At 37.0% G+C, this 23,828-nt stretch overlaps 1 protein-coding gene across 2 annotated transcripts in view; it reads left to right on the forward strand.

Annotated features, from left to right (window-relative positions):
• LOC122533062 overlaps positions 1-23,828 on the forward strand; it is a 66,688-nt gene that overhangs the window by 34,392 nt on the left and 8,468 nt on the right. Inside the window, exons 2-3 of one of the 2 annotated variants that reach the window (XM_043662420.1) lie at positions 8,825-8,844; positions 20,054-20,300. In XM_043662420.1, the coding sequence (XP_043518355.1) occupies positions 20,144-20,300 (157 nt within the window). In that variant the 5' untranslated portion in view covers positions 8,825-8,844; positions 20,054-20,143. Of the gene's footprint in view, positions 1-8,824; positions 8,845-20,043; positions 20,301-23,828 lie in introns of both variants that reach the window. The other variant, XM_043662419.1, reaches the window with a different exon arrangement.

Below are 23,828 nucleotides of genomic sequence, written 5' to 3' on the forward strand. Positions count from 1 at the left end.
CGGTAATCAACCAGTTTCGCTCTTTCTCCGAGCGAGACGTGTTAGATTCACGACGAGAATCGGTTCGCAAGCTGCTGTACCGGTGGAAATCGGTCGGCCAAGCGCGCGCGCGGTTTAAATGACCGTAATGCGCGTCCGGCTGTCCGCGAGATTCAATTAAACGAATGCCGGAATGCATAACGCGACGCGATTGTTTCGAAAAGGTGTGTGCATATGTGTGTGTGCGCGCGCGCCATTGTTGCCGCGCGATCACGTTCAACGGAACAAGGGGAGAGGAGGGTCGAAAGAATTCGACGTTCATTTGCATTCATCGACGGGCGGCGTATTGGTATCGGTGTAGCACCGATCGGCCGTGAACATTAACACCGTGGACACGTACATTACTGATTCCGGTTTAACAAGAGCTTTGTTAAAGCTGTGTGTTTAAAATTGAAATTCGCCGAGCGAACCTCTTCCCGCCATTAAATAAGGAACGCGCAGATAGCACGCGAGGATACGTGTTCTCCCCATCTGAGCTTCTGCTTCTAAGGATTTGCTTTCCTTGGCGGGATATTTGAAATGACAGTCGTGTGCAGGAAATAGTATTTTTTACGTATGCTTCGTAAATAGCTGTACAATTTTTGTTACCGTACTATATTCATTTGACTGATTTTCAATTTAATATATAATGCACTGCAACTATTAATATAAAAAATATTTCTAATTTTAATTTTTTTATTTAAACTTCAATCGATGCAAAAGTGGTATTATGATTATTTCACTTTCTTAATAGTATTTCATTTTAATTTTGTTGCGTAATTTTAATTCATTTTGACGTTCCATTCTGGAACACAGTTTGTTACAATATCACGATAGTTGTAATATTGAATGTTACAATATTGAATAATTGAACATATAATAATTGAATAATATCGAATGTAGAATTGAATAATCGATTCTCTTCAATTCCTCCCGATATTTTAATTTACTCATTCATATTTATAAGAATCAACGAGAATCAATTTCAGAAGTAATTTAAATACTGTATCTCCCTCCTCAAAAAAAGTAGTACGCTAAATTAGATAATGGCTTAGTCAATTCCAAGTAATACATTTCACGTTAATGCCTCCACTTCGTGAATCAATAAAAAATTTCTGCTCCATTTTCCGCAAACTTCATAGAACTCTGAAGCGAATAAGAGGAAATAAAAGGGGACGAGTTACACAAATTGACTGGCGAGAAAGAAAATGCAAATAGAACGTTGCGTCACATTCATCCGCGGTAAGTGCAGGGAGAATGTTCTTAAAACTTTCAACTGCGATAAAAGTTTTACACGTAACGTAGTTTGGTGTAAGAATAGAATATAAGCTGACGAGCGAACTGGTCGATTTATTTTGCGCGCGCGGTGTGATAAGGATGAAATTTGCAGCCACATTAAAATCAATATTCGATGCCGGTACATCTCTCTTTCTCTCTCTCTCTCTCTCTCTCTCTTTGTGCACGTAGATTGTGAAGTTGTAAATATTTCTACGAAAAACGCGTGCCTTTTTAGAACACGAGAACCATTGTTCTGAAATTAAAGAGAAAAATGTTTTCACACGGCACAGTTCAAAGTGACTAATTTTCGTTCGTAAACGAAAGAAATCGAAATGGAGGAGTTCTTGATAACTCAGTGCAGCTTAATATTAATCATAATGGAGAGAAGAATTTCGAAAGAGAAACTCGAGAATGTCAAACTTGTAAAGTTGAAGCTCGTCGAGAAATTCGTCGTGGATCAATCATCGTTTCACGAATGAAACTTCTCCGGAAGCACAGCTCGAAATCAAGCTGAAAATAATTCCGGGACACGTGTATTATTCTGATGGCGACGTCGACTTGTTGGAACGTCGGAGTCTGGAGAATTTCGAAGGGAAACGCGAGTAAAAGACAATTAAAGATGCAACACCCTGGCATTGTTGGTATGACACGGTGAAAATGGAACAATAGTTGCCTTTTCTACACGCGAACGTTTGCTTTCACGTGGGCCACCTTTGTAATGGAAATATACTCCTTCTTTCCTTCGTCTCTGTGGCTGGCAATTGCGAAGGAAATGTCAAAGTGTTCCCTCGTCCTGACTTTTTTTAATTTCAATCTCGCGAAACAACGACACGAGTCTAAGTAGATTTCAAGCAAGTTTCCATGTTGATGATTCTTTGATTTACTCTCAGATGTTTATTTGTTGATAAACGAATTACATAAATTGGTTTCTATCCCGAGAACAATTGTCGGTAAGTTAAAATTTGAAAGATCCATTCATTCATAAATTTATATCAGTTACAACCGGCTTGTCGTACAAGTAAAATTATTGTGTCAACGTGTGACAAAATGAATGAAAATTATTTCACGCGACCACACGCAAGAAGAAATGACGAAAATTCAAAATAATAAATAGGAATGCAGCTTGGCAACTTGACAAGCATGTAGACAATTAATTCCAACGATTGCAATACGAAGAAATAATTACCGGAGATAATCAAGTGAATTGTTGAATTCTCTTTACGATAATTATAAATTAGCCGGCCACACGTGGAAGAAGTTCCAATTCCCGTTTCGATCTACGAAAAAAAAAAAAAAAGAAATGAAAAAACAGAAAAAAAGTTTCACGAACAAATGTTTGTCAGATTTCATTGGGTTTGCACGCGCACGAGCGTGGGGGCGATGAATAATTGAACGAGCGCGGAATAAATTGCAAATACTTCGTTCGCAAATTAAAATTAAGCTGCCGAGACAATTTGTATTCGCAGAGGCTGTATCGTCAGTGTTTCGCCAACGGTTGACTGATGGAATAAAATATTTCAAACGCGCGGGCCAGACGACTGGGTCGGCGTGTCTGCAGCGCGTTTCGACGACCGCCTGGAAATCGCTTAACCAGTTTTTTTAACCGCTCGTTGCACGTCCGTCTCGACCTCTTTTGTCCTTCTGTTAATATCGACGTATCGATATTGGTTCTTCGTTTACTCGACTGTAAAGTGTTCCATCATGCTCGTTTCACTGTCGTCCGACTCGACGCGGAGAATTAAGAACGATAAGAATCTATTTGCGGAGTTATGTAACGTGCCTCGACGTTTTAATATTCAGTAATCTACTCGGTGGTTCTATATATTGACACTTTATGTTCAACGTTTAACATTCGTTCGATATTTTTATATATTTTACGATACACGTATATTTCACATTGCGAGTTGCTTTTTTGATTTTTTTGAAATTTCACGAAATCGTAAAATCCAAATGAGAAAATACTAATAAACGAGTCTTCGAAACGGAGAATTTTATGACACAAGTTAATCGAATGGAAACGAAAAAACAAACTGCATCGCAAATTTTCTCATTCTTTCAATTTTTAAATAGATATAGCGTCGATCCTGCAACTTTTCAGCAAAAAATAGACGACACCAAGAAACTCGACGTAATGAATTTTCTTTTACAGGTAACAGCGGTTTCATTAATAGTGAGTTATGACACAGACATAATCGAATGTCACCGTCCTCATTGCGTAGATCCATTAAAGACGCTATTATGGCGACGTTTACATGGGCCAAGTAACCCGGTATATCTCACGAAACTACTGAATCAGTACAATTAACAATGGGTAGGCCGAGACAAAGGGCCAGAATTACCGCAGCAGACGAAACGATACAAGGTTTTCATAATCAAGACCCCAAAGCCCGTGAAATTTAACAACGCGCGAAAGACGCTCGAATGCTATTATGATGTGCAACCCTAGTTCGTCTCTCGCGCCAATTTGACAGATTTTTCTTGTAAAAATCACGCTGTAAAATTCACTAAATATCTACGTTCGAGGTTCTGCGCAATTTAATCTGTCTGTTGTTAACAAAAGAATATGCAAACTTAACTGTTAATTATTTTTTCACCGTAGATATCGCTTTTTTAAAAATTTTAATTAAGGTGAGAACAAATCAAGTTGGAAAAATAAGGGCTGAGAGTTAAAGGATGAAAACAAAAACACTCGTTTAGTTATCAAGCGTTCGATTCGATTTTTAATTATACAGTTTTTCGATATAATTATTTATCTTGCAACGTTTCGAGTGGAGAAAAATTTTTTTTCCAGTTACTACATAACGTGAGCTCCAGTTAAATTAAAATTGAAAATCCTCTTAAGGATTAGTGGGAAATTTGCAGACTGTACGAAGTATTCAAAGTAAATTACAAAACGTAATATTCAGTGATTAAGAGAAATCGTGTAGTTCCTTTTTTCCAGTGAAATTCATCGAAATTCAAATCTGATACAAATAAAGATGAAAAGATTTTCACTAAAATTTAATTTTTAATAATGAACATTGCTGCCAATGTTGTAGTGTTATTGTATAAGTTAATACTGTATAAGCTTAATTAACAAAATTAATTGATTTTGTATTGTACAAGCTACAAAATTAAATTTTCAGCTCTGTTTAAATTAAATCTGTTTAAGTTGATTGTCGAAATTACACAAACGTTTGATTTCAATCAGACTAAAATATCGTCGCGTCAAACAATACGCGAGCTTCAAACGTCGTGAAAATACATGGCTAAAATATCACGGTGAAACGACATTTCAGTTCATCCAACATGTGGAACTCGAGAGGGGGATTATTTACAGAACATAACCCTACGAATAAACGAAGACAATTTCACTACTCCTGCTTCCACAACTCGCATTAATCACAACTTGGGCAAACAACTAAAATTAACCAAGAGAGAGAAAGAGAATACTCTGAGACCAGATGACCCAAAAGATCATCCAAACATTCGGAGAGACTGCGGGGAACATGACCTGGTCCTCGACCTCTTAAAACTGATAAACTCCAACGTCCACGATCTACGAGTCAAAGGATTCAATCTAGGAATCCTATCCTGGAGGAGAAACATGGCAGAAACTTGGCATTTATTGCGCCACGATCAAAGGGATTAATCGAGATAAATATCACAGATATGAATCAGAAACACAGCACCACAGTGCAAAGACTTGGAAATTTTACCAAAACTAAATCTCAGAATCGTGATACGATCTTGATACGATCTTGTACAGTTAAATCGAGGAGCGTGGTTCTATTGGGACGATCAAAGTGATTTATTCAGTGACAGCTACTGCGTCTCTCGACAAAGTTACTGAAATCACAGAGCAAAAGCTTTCTACAGTTGAGTCTAACTCGGACGAAGTGTAAAATATATCAAAGCAATTACAAAGGAGTTGATGATGAGTTTATTACTTCTTAATAATATCTATCCACAGATGTGAAAAGAAAAAGACAGCGACGAATTGCTGTATACGGTTCGGTCACTCGTTATGGTCCGCGAACTAGTTGCCAGCGCAAGCGGTTAAAATCGTACGATTCTGTAAGAGTTTAATATTAATATTAAATTAAACGAATTCCTCTACTTTGACAAGACTCAAGTGTACTAATTGTAAGAATACTCGACCGAAGAGAAATACTAATTGCAAAGTATCAATTTGCTAATCAGAATAAACTATGCTCCGTACAGATGCTCGTCTCACCTATTTTTGCATCCTGTACGTGTCTAGAGTTCTAAATTTCTCGCTATTACGAGACGAGCGAGACGATTTGTGTGTCTTTTCAAAATCAAACGCAGAGAAGTGAGTTTGAACCTCGTCGTGGTCACTCCCAAGATCCTCGTTTCGCCGAAGCACGCTGTGAATCACATTTCTCAGTTTGTCCACGAGTCTCGTAGCTGTACGGCTCCGATATCATCAAGGTCGATATCTCCAGACCTAACCTTGGAGATGTGGTTTTCCAACCGCTCGTGTGCACTCGCGTTCATTATAGTTCCCTCTCGTCGCGTTTGCGGCCACTGAAGTAACACGCGCTCGCTGTGGGAAACACAGTCTCGGTTATCAAAGCCATCGTCTGGCTTTGGAATTTGCAACGAAGACGCACCAGGTAAGAATCGCCAACAGAACGCGAGACGTCTCGCCTTTGTGAAGGCGAATGTTGTTTGTGTACGATTGAGGACCATTCAAAGAAAAGTTTTTCATTCAGTCAGTCATTTCTCGTCTAACTCTCTTTTTTTTGTGAAATTACATCCACTTTATTTTAAAAGAGCAGATAAAACATTTCCTTTGCCACGCATCTATTTCATAAAATTATCGTGTCCTTTACAAACAACCGGTATACCGTTTGCAAGAATTATTATTATATTTCCAAATCATATTTAATTAGTAACCTATCCTTTTCCCCCTCTCGTGTAAATTACAGCAATGTTTCTGACAGTTGTTACAAAGGGAATCTTTAATTAATCAGTGTAAGAATTATTATTCAAGTACATATAATTTGTCAATAATGTGCCCTAACATCGAACTATATGTATCATTTTTCGTACAAATAAAAATTATTTTCCCTCCTCTCGTGTAAATTACAGCAATGTTTCTGAGTTATTATTGAAGGAAACTGATCAAAAGGAATTAATTAATCTTTAATTCATCAGTAATTTCCGCAACAGATTTATCGTTCACCTTGTCGACGATTAATTCGTTTTATACGACCCGGAATTAAACGTTTAATTACACCTGTCTCGTAAAACTACATTAACGACCCTATTTACCATTTTATTTCAGAGCTACCGAAAGCTTCTATCGCTTAAACTCTGTTTCCCCACGATTTCCCTCACGGGCAAACGAAACTCGTCATAAATATCTTTACGAAACGTCGCGTATTTTCTAAGCCCTTCACCGTTCACAAATCCGAGAAAACCACTTCGTTACTCGGAACTAAAATCTTTTAACAATCTCGCGTATTATCTGAACGGCCGTGCGTGTTTATTGTTCCATCATATTTGCGTTTTCATGGCGGGAACTGTGCCACGGGAGAGAATTTATCGCATTCCTGGAAGAGAATGTTGGCGGATTTCGTCGAGAGTCACGGGAGGATATTAATCATCGCCTGTGCGATGATTCTCAATAATTCAAGTTAAACTCTGCTTGATAATCCTTAATCATTCAAGTCACTGAATTTATTTAAAAAAAGAAATAAATTTTCTGCAAGAAATAATGGAAAATTGCACGTGAAGGAAATTTAAATGTTTTCGGGTAAAGAAAGTCTTGGAATTCTTGTATTTATAATATTCTGTGCTATATTATCGCCAAAATTGTTATATTACTACCAAAAGTATATATTTGTTATTTAAATAATAAAAATAATATTTATTTAGTATTTTTTTATATTTAATATTTACTTGAATAATAATTTATTGTATCGAATTTCAGACGAGCTCGAGAAACTCTCGCGTGAAACATTCGTTTGCTGGAAATGTCGAGCTGAAAATTCGCAACACGTGGCGAATCAGTTTTGCGATACCGTTACGCTCGAATTAACCTTCAACGCATAAAGTTAATTAATGTAATTAGAACGGCTGTTTGTTCCCTTATTCCCGGCAAAGCAAGATTCCACCACGCACCTCGAATCCCGAATGTTATTCACCATGTCTTTTTACATTCATTTTTCTCGTTACGTCGACTATTTTGAACGTGTGTGTATTTACACGGCCCGCTTTGTTGCAACAAACAAGCGAGACTAATGCCTTACATAGAGATTCACGTAGACAAAGCAACAAAAGTAATTTTTTACTCGCTTCCAATTCCCAAGAGACGAAATTTCATTTTCCCTCGGTTTGCTTTTAGGCGTCAAAGAATTGCACTTATCATGCAATTAAGATTAATTAATTCTTAGATTAAGAATCGAATAATTTCAATTGCTAATCGCAAAAGTGTTCGAAGAGTATGAGAAATTTTTCTGAACGTATCTCTGGAAGAACATGGCTGTTGTGCAAAATTGGAAATTTTCGCAACACTCTAACGAGATACGAAAATCATGATTTGAAACCGCGTGCATGTACAAGACGATTATCGATCGTATTTTGCACGTAATATATTATACAGTCAATTATATCATCATCAATCACAATTTTAACAAACGTATGACTTTAAACTTATATCATGATTTTTTAAACCATGCATTAGTAGTTAATAATTATTTCGGAGTGTATTTGTATATTTCAGACTATTGTTTGAGCTATATATTTTTAAATTTTTTATTCATTGCATATTTGATATAAATTTATTAATGTCGTCTGTCGATTTCAAATTTAACAATCATATCTAATTATATTTTCTATATCAATGTAAAATTATTAAATCACAATCTTGACAAACATTTTAAATATTTTATGATTTATGATTTTTTGAACCATTCATTAGTAGTTAATAATTATTTCGGACCATTTGTTTATTTAAGACTATTGTTCAAGCTATATATTTTTGAACTTTTTATTAATAACATATTTGTTTCGTGATATATTATATATTTTAATTACAAATTTGTCGTGACTTCTGTATAAATTTTTACACCGATTTCAAATCTAACAGTCTCGTTGCAACATTTCTTACGATTAATGTAGAATTCTTACTACGACATTTCCCGTGATCAATATGAATCTGTACCAAGTGCAGATAACGTAACATAATCGTACGGTTACACAACGAAAATGTGCATACAAAAAAAAAAAAAAAAAAAAACACCACCGTACATTCGTCAAAATGCGTTCGTTGCAACGAACGTTCGAGTAGTTTTCCAGAATGCCGGAATTCAATCGAAAAAAATTTCCGCGAATTTCACTCTGGAAATTGCATTTCCCCGCGCGCCTCGCGCACAATGCAATCCGGCAATTCGCCGTTTATAAATCACTGGGAAGCACGTAGCTTTAGGAAATCACGAAATCGCGTTTCGCGCGACGCGAAAAAATACGCGAAAAAGGCGTTCAAGTTCGATTCAAGACGCGACGTCGGAAATTTCAGTCGAGAGACGGCGCGCCGACGTACGTCTAAGTCGCTTATGCAAGAGGACAATATACTCTGCATTGCAAATGCAGATTCACTTTATTATGCGTTCACAATAGCCCGGCTGCCTAACGATGCTAACCGGAGAGCGCGCATATTTTAGAGACGGAGCGTGGTCGCCCGCTTGGAAAAATCGTGGCTTCCGGTTTGCGAGTATCACGCGACTGATGTCGAGTCTCTAATGTGGAAAAATTATTCGTTATTATTATTCGCGGTCAGTTTTCGTAGCTTCACTCTGTCAGCTTCGAGATCGTTTCATCCACTTTCGCGACATTTCCTCTTTTGCAGTATTGCTGCTGCTGATGTTTTGCCGATTTTCATAATTTCTTACGACTTGAGCTAAAAACAGTCACAGTTTGTCGCATTTCACACGACACTGATTAATCTTTGGTGTAATTTCCAATGAAAATATATATAACAAATAAATAGACTCTGTAAAGGTAATGAAAAGACTCTATAAAAAAAAATAATTTCTTGAAATACAGTCCACGATTTCACAACTGAATATAATAATATATAACATATTATAATAATATTATATATTATATTATTATATTACTATATATTATAAATAAATTTAATAATATTATTATATATTATATAATAATTATAATAACAAAATACAGTAAATCGATTATATTCAAGAGACACAATCTTCCGAAATATTAACAACTCGCAATTTCTAATATATCTTCACGAAATTCATTTAATGAAAATATAACAAATGAAGGAGCTGTATGTACATTTTTAAGAAATACTGAATTTTCTGAATTACGTGTAATTTCAAAATTGCTCGACTCGGTCGGAAGTTTGAAACAGCTACGCATTTTAACAGTTTGCGAACGTTTAAATTTCGACGAGAATACATCGTGCTCACCGAAAATCGGTCGAAAAATTCTCTTTCATTTTCAAGAGAGCTTTCCCTCTGAACCCACGATACGTTTACACGACGCTAAATTACAAGATAATGCTAAGCTACTTATGGTTTATCTAATTCGAATTACCATAAGTAGGGAGTAGTCTTTTCTACCGGCATCCTATAAAAGAATTGCAGCAGAGTTTCAATATTTTATGCAGATACTTTCCACAGTGTTTAACTTTGCATTTTGAAAGCTTCTTTAACTGACTACTTTCTCAAACAAGGCGGAACTTTTTAATCCGTACTCGTACTCTCCTCGTTCCGGTTTACAGTTTAGTTGTTTGTCGTTCTTGTTAGATCTTGCCATCTTCTAATCGCCACGCTAATTCATTTCAGATCGAACTCGGACATTAATCGAACAATATACGATGGAAAATTGTCAAAAATTTAAACATAACTTTAATATTCCGTTCTAAACTAAAATTATACTTATACTCTACTCTGAACTAGAATTACAAACTAAATTCTGAAAAATAAATCGTACAACAATTCAGGTTCGTTTGAATCTGAAATACCTAAATTTTCCGCGTGAAAATCAATTTCTCTATTTGCAAAACAAGGACGACAAACCGGTCAAAGTAGTTCGATTGAAACTGACTTATCCACATCTAAAAAAAAAAAAAAACAAGAAGAGTCAATTCCTCCATTTCTAAAATAAGGACAAAGTGATTCGTTACTTTACACTTCGCAATTTATTTGTTATTTCTCGAGTTCCTAGTAAATTTTTCTCTCCACCATATTTCCCGAATCTCCGCGCCTATCTTCACTCTGTCTGCCTCAGTCGCTGACCTCTTTCCCCCCCCCCCCCTTCCCTGCTGCTCTATCAGCTTACGGTAGCGTTTACCGTTTGTCCAATTTCAACTCCACGTCACGTTCCCATTCCGTTTCCACTTGTAATCCCTTTTTCCGACCCAACTCTCTAATTGTGCCGTGTTTCCAGCGAGGAAACATGCACACGGCCGTGCCGGAAGATCGGCACCTTACTTCGGCACCATACGCATTACGAATTTTATACGTGCGCGAAAGTCTTGAAGCGCGTTGAAAATGAATCAGAGAATGGAAGACTGATTGCCCGTCGTAATAAATTTCAGTAATTGGAAAAGAAATCGTTCCTCTTTGAGGAGGAGTATCATTTGTTCGATTTGAAGGAAAATTGCAATCGTAGGAAATTTCGTAACGGCCAGAATTAAACGGTGATTAAAGGGTGATTAAAGCGAAAAATTCCCAGTCGGAGTTGTTGAAGTAAAGCGAATAAAGAACTTTATGATACAAACGAAGTTTAAACGCACCGAGATCTCATACGTTTTACGGGAAAAATCATTTAAATCTCCAAAAACATACTGTTCTGCATGTATGAAATTGACAGTAATAATATTTAATGTGTTCTTTCAAGAATACACATCACTCGAGCCAGTAAATTAAATCTGTAGCGATCGAGGGGAGAAATTCAATGGAAATAGCTTCAAAGAATCTGTAAACGAGTTAGGTAATCATTATCTTTTTTTAAATCGTGTCGCGAGCAATCTTTGTTAAAACATTAACACGCTCTGTTTTAATTAGATCGCTCGATAATATATGTGTTTCACAACGCGCAATTAAACGAATATAAACAATTTTACAAGAAGAAACTTCCATCATCCTAATCAAACCGTGAGCCGGTTTAAAATGCAAAAACTTGCCCCTCGGTGAAAAATTCTTCATCGTTGGGGCGAGCGTTCACGTGTGTTAATGCATAATGCGGGATTATAAATTGACGTTAATTGCCCCGAGACCGTGCCCCTAACTATTACAAAAAACGCCAAAGGTATGACCTACTTAAGCAGCCAGTTACAGTTAATTAAAAGTTACGGGCAGAAAGCAATATTGGAAAAGAAGTTTGCTATCGACATTCATTGCGCGCGTTGTCCATCCTCGGATTGCTTCGCTCTGCTACGATATCCCTTCTTTCCTCTATGAAAACTGAAGAAAAAAAAAAGAAAAAAAAATAAAATAAAATATCCGATCGTTTCGAAAAATTATTTCCACAACGTGATTTAAAAAGGGGATCTCTCGTTTCGGTACAGAAATCCGCTCGCCCGATTTAAACGAATTTGTAAAAGTAACAAAGCAGTAGAGTAATAACGTGGAATAACGTACAATTTTACAAAACTGTGAAACTTGTATCAATCGAAAGGCTGATTGAAATTTGTATCGAACCTCGAGAGAAAAAGTGTCGCAAGCTCCGAGAGTTCCGAAAAGAAATTGGAAAATTAATTATTTCCTTCGTTATTTCCCAGAGCTGTGTTAATTAAATACTTCCCCGTAAACGTTTCTTTCATTCAAATCGCCATTAATTCCTCTAAATTCCTTCCACTTATTCCCGCCGCTCGCGAATAAAACGCCGTTCGTGTCGTTCAAAGGCGAACAATTCAACTTCGAATTATTCGTATTATTCGTAGTATCCGGGAAATTTATTTGGTAAAAATCGGCTCGGTCGGTGAATCGCGACTAATTCGTTCCGTCACAAAACGAACGGATTGAAGGAGAATCCCGCTCGCGTGTTTACGCCGACCTTATCAATGGGAATTCCATTCGACGATGCGTGAAACTCGCGCGAAAAAAAAAAAAAAAGAAGATGGCACGATCGTTATCCCTCTTTCCCTTTTTTCATCTCCGTTGAAATCCGCGTTCCATTCGACGACCAATCGGTCCAGTCTTTGCAAACTGCAAACCGAATTGATCCCGATTCTTTGTGCTTACGAACGAAACTCCCGTTTGCGTCTCCGGAAAGCTTTCGACGCTCTCGTTCCTGCTAATTTTGGAGAAACGAGCTTTCCTGAAGAAGAGAATCTACGTAATATTGCATACTCTTTCGTACTGTGTGCTATTCTTAACGTGTGGTATTAAATAACATGATGAATTTCGTGACATTTATCGTGTGGATAATTTTGGAACGATATTTTAACTGGTTATGAAGGTTATTTGAATATTTAGTCTAAAGGTATTTAAATCCAAAAATCAATCTAAAATATTTGATATGATACTGGTAGGAGCATTTGCGACGAGCAAACGTGTACGTATTTCACCGAAAGCATAAAAACAAATTTATTATTTGCTGAAATATTGGAAATTTTACGCACTCTGACGCGTCAAGTGTAGTCCAGGAATTTTTGCATTTTCAGGCTTCTCATAAATACAAAAAAGTTCCCAATTTTTTAACAATTGAAGGTTATTGAAATATTGAAATATTTAAGGTTAAAACATTATTCTTCATCCTGAGAACATTCGAGTACCAAGACTGACAATTCTCTAACAATAAATCTGAGACTGAACCAAATAAATAAGCAAGTGTACTCAAATAATTTCTCTGTGGTATTTTGAAGAAATTACCGTATAATTACAGCATGATTAATAAAAATGAATAATACTAAAATGATAAATTATATATATAATATATATAAATGATGATAATAATACAAAGTAATTGAATAATATTCAATATTTTGAGGAAGGTCAAGAAATTATTCTCCATCCCGAGAATCCGCAAGAATCAAAACTGAAAAACCTCCAAGTCTGAGACTGAACCAAATAAATAAATATTAAGTGACATGTAAATTATTTAAATAATTTTTCCGTGGTATTTCGAAGAAATTACGTAAAATGAATAATATTTTGCTCGTACGCGAAGCTCAAAGTGCAGCGTCGTCCCTCGTCATCCTTTCGTTATCCTGCAACTGATCCGCGGATGTTGCTACATGAACGGATGTCAGAAATTAGATCAAAGTGTTGCTAGTTCGGTGAAAGTCATCTACTACTGTGGATGTAACACGCCTCACATCATTATAGCCAGAGCTCGTAAAAGACGCTCGTGAACACGCAACATTAGATGTACGTATCGCACAACGATCAGTAATTGGACGACGTATGAAAACAAAGCCTCGAGCGTGGAAAAATTCATCTCTCGTACTCAATTGCACGAGAGAATATCCGTGCGCAACGTGTACCGCGGGCAGATAGCAGAAATCCGATCAGCTGCGGACGTGTGTTAAATTCAAACGGGAACAACCCAAGTGGACAAACACGCGTGCAGCCCCTTCGTTTGCAAACACCCGTGGCTCAGATAACGTAATTTTCGTCTTCTGAATTAGATTTTCTAATTTCGCGGGCGTTCGCGCGAAACGGCGAAAAAAGCCTTTTGCAGGAAGTGTCGAAATATGAGACGATGGTGCAGATGGAATTTCGTGAGAGTTATTCCCACGTGTTTGGAAGTCGAATTTCCAGAAATTTGTATTCGTGTAAAATTGTTTCCTTAAGCAAGGCTTTGAGAATCGAATTTAATAATTTTCGCATCGAATGTTGAAAATTTGTTCTTCCAGCGTTAGAAATTATTCGAAACTTCGCTAATATGTCACGGCTCGCAGCTGTCTCGAAATTTTACAAAAAACGATCAATGAAATTTAAATTATAATTTTAAAAAAAGCACTATTAATTAACTGTCGATTAAAAATTCAACGAACGATAACGGTGCCTAGCAACCGACGAACACTCGACACCCTCGAACTAGTTATTCCGATAAATATCACCGTCGAGGTTCGCAGGGAGACGTGACATTTAGCCAAAAAGTATTTCAAGTTGCCGTTGTTACAAATGGATCTAAATGAAAGGATCGACACTGGACGGCTAGACGAGTCCGCCAAACTAAATTGCTGTTCTAATACGAGACGCGTTATTAAGTTTTCAACTGTGTAGTTGCTCGTCTCGCAATTTTTATCCTCGATCGATCGATTCAACGACGAGAGAGAGAAAGAGAGAGAGAGAGAGAGAGGCTGTAATTAAATGGATGAGACTACCAGTGGAATCCGTATGGTCGAGCCGAGAGCACTCTTCACGCGACTCATTAGGTTGCCAAGCGGCTGTGCGCCTCGCTTTTCATCTTTCCTCTCTCTTTCGACTGGTCTCTTCGAACCAACGAGGATCAACGTGACGATGTCGGTTAAATAAAGTCTCTGTTTCGAAGACAAATGACAATTGAACTTAAAATTTACTTAGAAAACCAATGTGTCGAAAGGATTTCAGTTGCTCCTGAATTTTACAGATTTTTTTCGAGTGATCTGTTTGATTCGGTTCTTCTATAGAGATTGCAGGAACTAGGGGTTAAAATAAATCATTGGCATTTTCATTTTTCGAAATTTAATATTATCTTTAATTAAAATAATTTTCTTTTTAATTTTTAATTATTTTATAAAATAAAATTATTTTAATTAAAAATAATACTAAATTTCGAAGTTGAATTATTGTTTTTGGAATTTCTTTTGATATTCACGATATTAAAAAATGCATTCTGATAGTGTAAATTAATTCTTCTAAATTACAAATGAAATATTAATTTTATTTTTTAATTGCATAGATTAATTGCAAAAGTGGCAATTATACTTTCCCTTGGAACTTCTTCTGAATTCCAATATAAATTTTCCAAACGATTTACTGTCTCATTTAATTAATATTATACTAATTATTATAATCTCGATATATTAACTTCCACTACACCTAATTTTCTTATGACTATCAAAATTTACATCGCTGTGCATAAATATTTGGACATCTTTCAAATGATTGTAACATAAAATAGAGTTCAATCGAATTAATCTTAGCTGCAGTTAACAAATATTGATAAGAAGCTAATATTATAATAATAATATTATAATAACTACGGCTGAAGATTCTTTAAATATACACATTTATTGTTGAAACTCTAAAACGATTGAAATATTTATTTTTAACCACACTGACACATAGCTTTACGAAGCATCAGACGTTTGTTAGAAACAAATTGTGGAACACAAAAATACAGAAAATTAACACCAATCGTAACCAAACTGCGTCTTTATACGTTCGAGGGAAATTTGAAGATTCAAATGAACACGGGTGACGTGCAAAAATATCCAAGGTACGATATTCGTGGATTAAATAAATTCAGTACCGATTCAATAATTTAGTAAACTGAATACACATCTGGTAGGTTACGTTTCTATTTCTTTCAAATGAATTTATACAATGACAATTGTCGAGAAACGCAGCAAAATGGAGCTGCGCCAATTGCAAGTGTCCCTTGCAATTATTTATATACACCTTGCGCCAAAATGTCTTCAAACCTCGGAGATATTTGTTTTAGTGAATCGCACATGTGTCAAAGAGAGAATGGTTGTTTCGTTGCTTGGCGAAATTCGCGTTGATCTTTGGACAAGTTGCACGGGGGTTTCAGCAATTTTTCCAAATATCACGCGCGATGAAAGAGATCCACGTCGACGGCCTGGATGCTTGAATAGATCATTCTCGGTCGGGTTGCCGAATGTTCTGCACGATGCAACGGCCGGGTACTTGCATCTATACAGGTTGCATCTATGCAATGGCATGCATTCGTACTTTGATCACATCTCCGTTAGAATAGCTACCACTTCTCTCTTTCTCTCTCTCTTTCTCTTTCTCTGTACACCGTTTGGAATGATCACGGCTTTCGGGATGAAACGAGACTTTGATATTATTTATAGGTTGGCGAAAAATCGTTCGTTTAGAATCGACTGCCAGCGTCAAACGATACACCGAACACTATTGACAATTCGCTTGGAAAGTTACTTGGACGAGAAAATAATTTCGCACATACTTTAGTGATCGTGTACCTACAGTTTTGTTAGAATTAATTTGTAGCGGATTTCTGAGAAATCTGGAAAATGATTTCGATTGATTCTCGTACGAAGAATAAGGGAAAAACACAGGTTTGCACGGAGAAAATTAATTTTTAACCTTTCTAGCGAAAATTGGGAATTCTTTGGAAATAATATTGATTTTTAAGAATATTCTATAATTTTGTTAGATCCTTAATTTCTTTAGATCATTAAGTATGTAGGTCTTCTATTTCGAAATCTTCCGATAATAATATCAGTTTAAAATTAAGGTAATGTTAACTTTGTTTCCAGGAGCATTCTACAATCTTCGAATCTTCTATTTCCAGCGACCTAAAATGATATTAATTTATTATCGAACGCAGCTACTTTGACATTTCTCACGCTTCTTATAAATAGCTGTCTTCTTTTAACCTTTGAGAAATCTTTCTACTACATCTAACCAATGTAAACTTCAAGACTTTTTGACAAATTAAACAAACATGTATAGTATATGAATTAAAATTTATGAACGGTGAATTAAAAACGGAGCCAAGTTTCATTTCTTAGAGGCTCGTCGAAAGAATGAAACAAACTCCTTGGTTCAAGATTCGACTGCGCAATCAACGTGTTAACAAACTCACCTCGCCCACTTCTTCATAACGAGAGAAGATTCGTTCAACTCTCGATGCGAACTGGCAAAGCATCGCAGCAAAAAGGAGAGAGAGAGAGAGAGAAAAGCTTATCTCGTTGCACGGGTAGATCGGAAGCGGAAGCAGACTGCGAGCGGCTGTTTGAAATTTTACAACGCGACGCACGAGTGGAGAACAGAACGGATAATACACGGCGGAGCTCGTGTCTCTCATTTCCGCCACTTGTCTGATTTTTCTTTCGCTAACCAAATGCAAATTGACTCTGTCGCGACGCAAGTTTTATTTACTCGGGAGGATTTTCGCGCGTTTACCGCGGAGATGATAAAAACTTCAATTGTGACGGAAATGATAAGAGCATCACGCTGTCTGAGATTCTCAAGAATTTTGACAAGTTAAAATTCCAAGTAACTAATGTATCTCAGTTAAAGATACTTAAGCTCTATTTTCTCAAAAACGAGAACAGTGGGCAACAAATTTTATTTAATTTCACTTTAATCACACTATACGTTATAATTATATACTAGCAACGATATAGTTCGAAGTTTTATTTTTTTGCTCGGCTGTTGGAAATTTATTAAATCGAATTTTCAAGTTCGAGTCTCTTGAATTAATTTAACTCATTATTACAGAAAATATCATGTGCACAACCTACGCGATATAAATGTTTCGTCAAATTAAAATTACTTATATGAATATTTCTATTCCTGATGTATTTGTACATAGGAATATGTAAATCGTAGAAATTACACATACGCGACATCCACGAATGATAAACATATGATACACCTGTATAGAAATAACGAAATATGAACATTTCTATTCCCAATATATTTAGTAGGTAAATTATAAACGTGAACATTGCCACGTAGATCTAAATACATATATTCGGCGAAAATTGCGCGTATTGTTCGACGACTGGATTTAACGCCATTGTCACAAACTTTCTGGGCGATAATTCACATTCATCGGGCAACTATCGGACTGTAACTAGCAGCAACGAGAACCGAGTAATACGTCAAACGCATATCTATTCTCGACAACGCTGTTACAAACTGCACCAACAATTGGCTGTCATAAAGTGTTCTCCCTCTGTGACCATGACTAGTACCATCGATAATTATCCCTTTTTGTTCGAACTCCATTAATTACCGGATCACTGTCACCGCATTCTCGTCTGTGATCAAACAAATTTTTTTATCACGTTTCCTCGGTTTTTCCTCGAAGCTGAAGGAGCCGAGCTGTGAAATTAGGACACCCTACGCCCAAAACTGGGAATTCGAGAATTTTGTAATCAAAGTTCGAACCTCGATTTGAAATTGGAATTCCCCCAAGTTGGCGTGTCACTAAAGAGGCAGATTTAAATATAAATTGAACTACGAAAATTCGAACTCCCGTCGAAACGTAAAATGTCGCACTCTCCAACCGAGACTTTGATTTTTGCCAGGGGGGAAAAAAAAGAAAGAAAAAAATGGTAACTTTTTCACAATTTTAAATTCTATCAGTTTCCAATTCGAAGGAACTTTCCAGTTCCTCTCGCGATCATCAATTTCGACAATTTCCGTTCTTTTTTTTTTTTTTTTTTTTTTAAATTGCGGTTTGGCCAATTTGATAAATTCCCAATTCTCGTCAGAAATCCGAGCTTCGTAGCTCAACTTTTTTCATTTTCTTTTTTCTTTTTTTTTTTCAATACACTGCTCTATTTTTATGTCAATTTCCACGAAATGAACGCGTTGTTGTGTGACCTATATTTATAGCGCAAAGTAATATTGCTATCGATCAGCATCGAAGCGGATATGAACAATTTTGACATCGACACGTAACGTTGAACGCGACTCGATTTATTCCAAACAACCGCAGATTGCGCGATAGATCGAATTAGACGCGTGACAAACGCTTTTGAAATGTACAGAATTTTCTCTTATCCTTTCTCTTTTTTCATAAACCGAGTCAGCAGTGACAAAATTTGTATTTTTCAGATAACGAGCATTTTCAACGGAAAATTACCGAGAGTTTCAGGTATCACGAGATGTAAAATTCGTAATAAAAAGAACGCTATCTCGTTATCCGTGTTACGTTTTTCACTCGATGATAGATATAAATGAACAATAAATCATAAAATTTATGCCTGCGACATCGAATACATTTGCAGAAATATTACTAAATATTATACAGCATGCAGAATATTATATTTTATTTTACACGCGTTCCAATTGCAGAAACATTCGTATTTAATAATAAATATTTCTTTCCATTGGCCAAAGTTCTTTAAAAAAAAAAAAAAGGAAAACAATATTCGATATTAATACTCACAGCCAAACAAACTCACAATCAACGACGACCTATTTTCTTTCTGACAGTTCGGGTTACTTTGATTAGAAATTCGATGCGTACTAATTTCGACATTCGAAACTTTTTTTCCGATAGATATCCCGCGCGCAGAAATAGAATTTCAACGAAACTTTATACGACTCTTCGATATCGAGTGTGATATTAATTTCCAACGTTTTTGACTATTCGTCACAGCGTGCCGAATGAAGGAAAAATATTTAATTAATAATGTGAAAATCGTTTCTTTGCAACGTGCAAGGAGATTCCAACTCCAAACCAAAATCGACATTTTGTTTACTTATGATTCGAGTTTCGTTCATTAGTATCTTAATTTAGATGAACCTTTCAAAGAATCAATCCTCGGACGTTCTTCTATTTTGAACAGCAGAAATAATTTTTCAACTATATGCAAAAATCCTAGGCTCAATGTCGAACAGATCGAAGACACAAATTTGAAATTTGAAGTAAACACTGATCGTCCTTTCTTATTTTCTCTGTCACATTCTTGCACGAGTTTCTATCGTAATTTTCGGAATTTTGGCAGACAGTGACGAGCTTTACCGCTGCCAGTCACGAGCTAGACCCGACCAGACTAGAGTCTCGCACTCTCTGATCCTCTGATCTGTGTTTGGATTTCAGAGACAGCCAGAGAGATACAGATTTTCCGTCGGCGGCCCGGTAAAATCAACAGACGCCGCGGAATATCAGAAGCTTCGGGGGATGCGAAAACCGGTGGACGATGTCGATGAGACCGGGCTTGGGGCCCAAGTTGTTTCTCGTGCTGGTGACGACCACGATCGTTATCGGCAATTATCAACGGCATCGCGAGAGGACTCACCTGCGCGAGCAGCTCGTTAACGGCCACAAAATCACCAGGAACGTCACTCGATTGCAAGGTATATGCCGCAGCACACCAGTTTAGACGGAACCTCGTTGATTCTGCGAGTATTTCGGTGTTTGTTGTGTTTAACGCCTAAAGGCCCAAGTGGCGGAGAAAGATGAAATTCATGTTTTCTAAGAAACGGATTATTATCCGTAAAAAGACGCCTTTCTTTCTTTCAAGCGCATGAGTGTAATATTTTGACAATTGATTTATTTGGTTCGTTCAAATCTTCTTTGATAAATGAAATTCATCAAATTGATCGTCGATTTTCTTCAATTTCGAGGAGTAATTCCAAATTTAGTTCGAAACGAACGTGAACAGTGAGACGTAGTGACCAAAACCAACGAGATGTGGAAATAGGATTCGTATTTTTCCATGAAACTAACTTTCGTATCTGAAATAAAATCAAAGTGAAGTTCAACTTTTACATACTACATACGTGCTGTTAGTTAGGGAATTCTGCCGTGCGAATTTTTAAAATTCTAAAATCTTCCATGATAAAAGGGACTCGTACACTTAATACAAATTGCAATATAATTAAATCACTGTCTGAGTTTCTTACTTTATAAAATTCATTAAGATCAGGCCGTTAGAAGATGAAAGACAAGATTGTGCACGATCGAACTATATTTCTTACTTCGTAGACAAAACCTGGACAATCGAACGATTAATACCTTGCGCTGGCAACTGGTTCGCGGACCATAACGAGTGACCGAACCGTATACAAAAAATTCGTCGCTTTCTCTTTTGTTTTTTCAAACTCGTCGGTATGACATCACTGGAAGTAAGAAGTAATAAACTTATCGTTTGTTTCACCTGGGTTACATTTAAATATGCTTAAAAACCTGAGAAAATGTTGCAATTTGGGACAAAAATTGGCTGAACAGGTTAAACAAACTGGAATAATTATTGATAAATGAAATCATTAACCATGTGTATTATTACATAATTATATCAGATTTCTGACTTTCTAGAATCTCTTGAAATCGAACAATATTACCATATTAATCGTTATTATATTTATTTCGGATTTCCGACCTTTTTAAGATTCATCAAACCCAAACAACGTTTGATCGAACGATCATTAGCACGACGACGTTTAGAATCAGTCGACGAACGTACACGTGAAAATTTGTCACGCGCACGTTTCCACGTTGGAACAACGCTCGTTTCTAACGTTAGAAATCGCACGAGACGGTCCGTGCGAAAGAGACCAGTCGTGTCGTTTTGTTTTAATTAACGTCCCGGAGTTTATTCGTTGTCATTTGCTCGGCGAAAGAAGCGCAGCCTGGCGCCGCGTCGACGGGCAAAAACTCGCCGTATAATTAACTGTTATTTAACACCTGGGGATCTCGTTATGAAGTATCGCAAATTAGAAAAGTTCCCGTCCGGCGGCAATTGTGCCACGCGTATTGTTCCCATTTAGTTACGAAGTTCAGCTTCGGGACTCCGCCGCTGCCCTGTTTAATAAACGCGTTCGCAGAGAGTGGAAGGCGGAAAATCAGCGGCGGGAACGTGTTCCCTTGCTCTTGCAGACACGAGAGCTACAGGTGCGTCATCGGGAGTCATAAATTCGCGTCAGCCTTGCCTAACGAGACAGGCGAGAACGCGCGGCGCCGTTAAGTGGGATTAATACGTCGAATCCTCGCGATTATCAGGAGAAATAATTGCAGAAATATATTCTCCCGGAGTAAAAATTTCGTAGACAGGAATCGAACTTCGTTTCAATTGTAAAATATAATGTGATACGATGGAAAGGACAACGAATCGTAATTTCGTAATTTTTCCTTTAAAAGCGAGCAGTTGCTTGATTTGAAAAGATTCTCCAGAAAGAAACGGAGCTGAGTTTTAACCAGAAGGTTAAAAATTTACGATGCAAACTAGTGACAAAGGCAAATACAATCGATGATCTTCCTTCTTGCCCCTTCGCCTCCGCGAAATTAATTCACAAGCGGAGAAAAGTTGAAGAAAACACCGATTTTGCTGAATTGGCGCCAGAAATTTGCAAAATTTCTCTCTCTTTCTGTCTCTGCGATGAAAATTTCGAAACAAAGGTGACACGAGCGTGGGTGGGTAAACTTCACCAGGTTAAGGAATCGTCGCGGAGTGTGTTCCAAATTCCGCGGCCCCGAGAGTCGAAAGGTGAATTTTCTGACGAATAAATCGCCGATAAATCGCTAGCACGCGCGCTCGATGCAGAACGAGGTGTTATCGAACACGATGCCGACGCGACGTGACGTTGCCACTCGTTTTTCACCGTTGTTCGATGCTTGTCTAAAAATCAACGCTCGCGATATCGCGTGTCTCTGCTCCTGTTTCCGAGCTCTCCACAGGAGAATTGCCTTCGTCAACGTCGATTCGTTTTCTTCCTTTAATACACTTTGAGAAGAACTCGTCTCGTATTTGTTTATTGTAATCTACTTCTTCGAGTACAAGTGGAGAATTTTTCAAAATTTGTCAGAGAACTTTTCCTTTAGAGGAGGAGACGAATTTCGGAAATGTTTCTTAGAAAGTTTGTCGCAAACAAGCGAATACGTCGTTTCACTATTTTCTCAAATAGTTGATAAATCACTAATAAAATTATTTACTCGACATCATCGAGTGATTCACTGTATACGAATCGTTGCTCATTATTTTCGCAGGTTACTGACACAAATCACTCGATATTACTATAAACAACGTACAAAGTGAAAAGTTTGTCCGTGTAGGCGAATTCATTGATCCACGTCACTTCGCTTCTCATTCATTCATCATAAAACAGTGTCGAGACTTTCGAGAAAGATTCTGGCGCATCCAAAATGACTCCCGAAACTGAGAAACAATCCAAATTTTCAGCCCACGTTTTAAATTTGTGTCTTCAACATTTCGCTTCTTGCCGGCTGTGGTTACGGTCGCGGGTAAATCGAGAACAGTAAGAGAACAAAACGCTCCGAAAGACGTGAAACATACGTTGCCGTGGTTTTCTCTCCTCGCGTTGCTGTTACATGCTTTCTGTTACACGCTCGGGAGAAAGAAAAAAAAAAATTCTACAGAGCAAGACTCGAAAGCTAGCTAGTAGCCCACTCGCATTCGTTCCACTTACGACCGCGGAAAAATTAGTAGCGCTTTAAATGAACGAACAACTATCCTCGTGATTACGATCGTTTTATCGAAGCTTCCGTTTCTTCTTCTTTACGGTCACTACGGTTTACAATCGCGGTTATTTGCCTGCGACGTATTCTTTTTTTTTTTTCCAAGCTGAAGCCAGCAAGAAATGCAAACCAAGTCTTCGAAAGAGGGACCAAAAATTTTTGAATGACCCGTTCCGTGAAACGATTCTTTCTTTAACATACTCGAGATTTTGGAGAGAATATTCTCAACGTTTCCAAGAAAACTTTGCAATTTTCCTGTATTCGGCCTGTCTTCCTCTGGGTCGATTATTTAGTACACGATATTAAAATGAATTTTGAAAAATGCTGAAATTTTTACATACTTCAGAAATAAAATTATTCGTGTTATATAAATTTATTCTTGGACCGATTATTTTGCATATTAATATTAA

The sequence above is a fragment of the Frieseomelitta varia genome, unplaced genomic scaffold, assembly GCF_011392965.1.
Source record: "Frieseomelitta varia isolate USP_RPSP 00005682 unplaced genomic scaffold, Fvar_1.2 scaffold_493, whole genome shotgun sequence".
Taxonomy (NCBI): domain Eukaryota; kingdom Metazoa; phylum Arthropoda; class Insecta; order Hymenoptera; family Apidae; genus Frieseomelitta; species Frieseomelitta varia.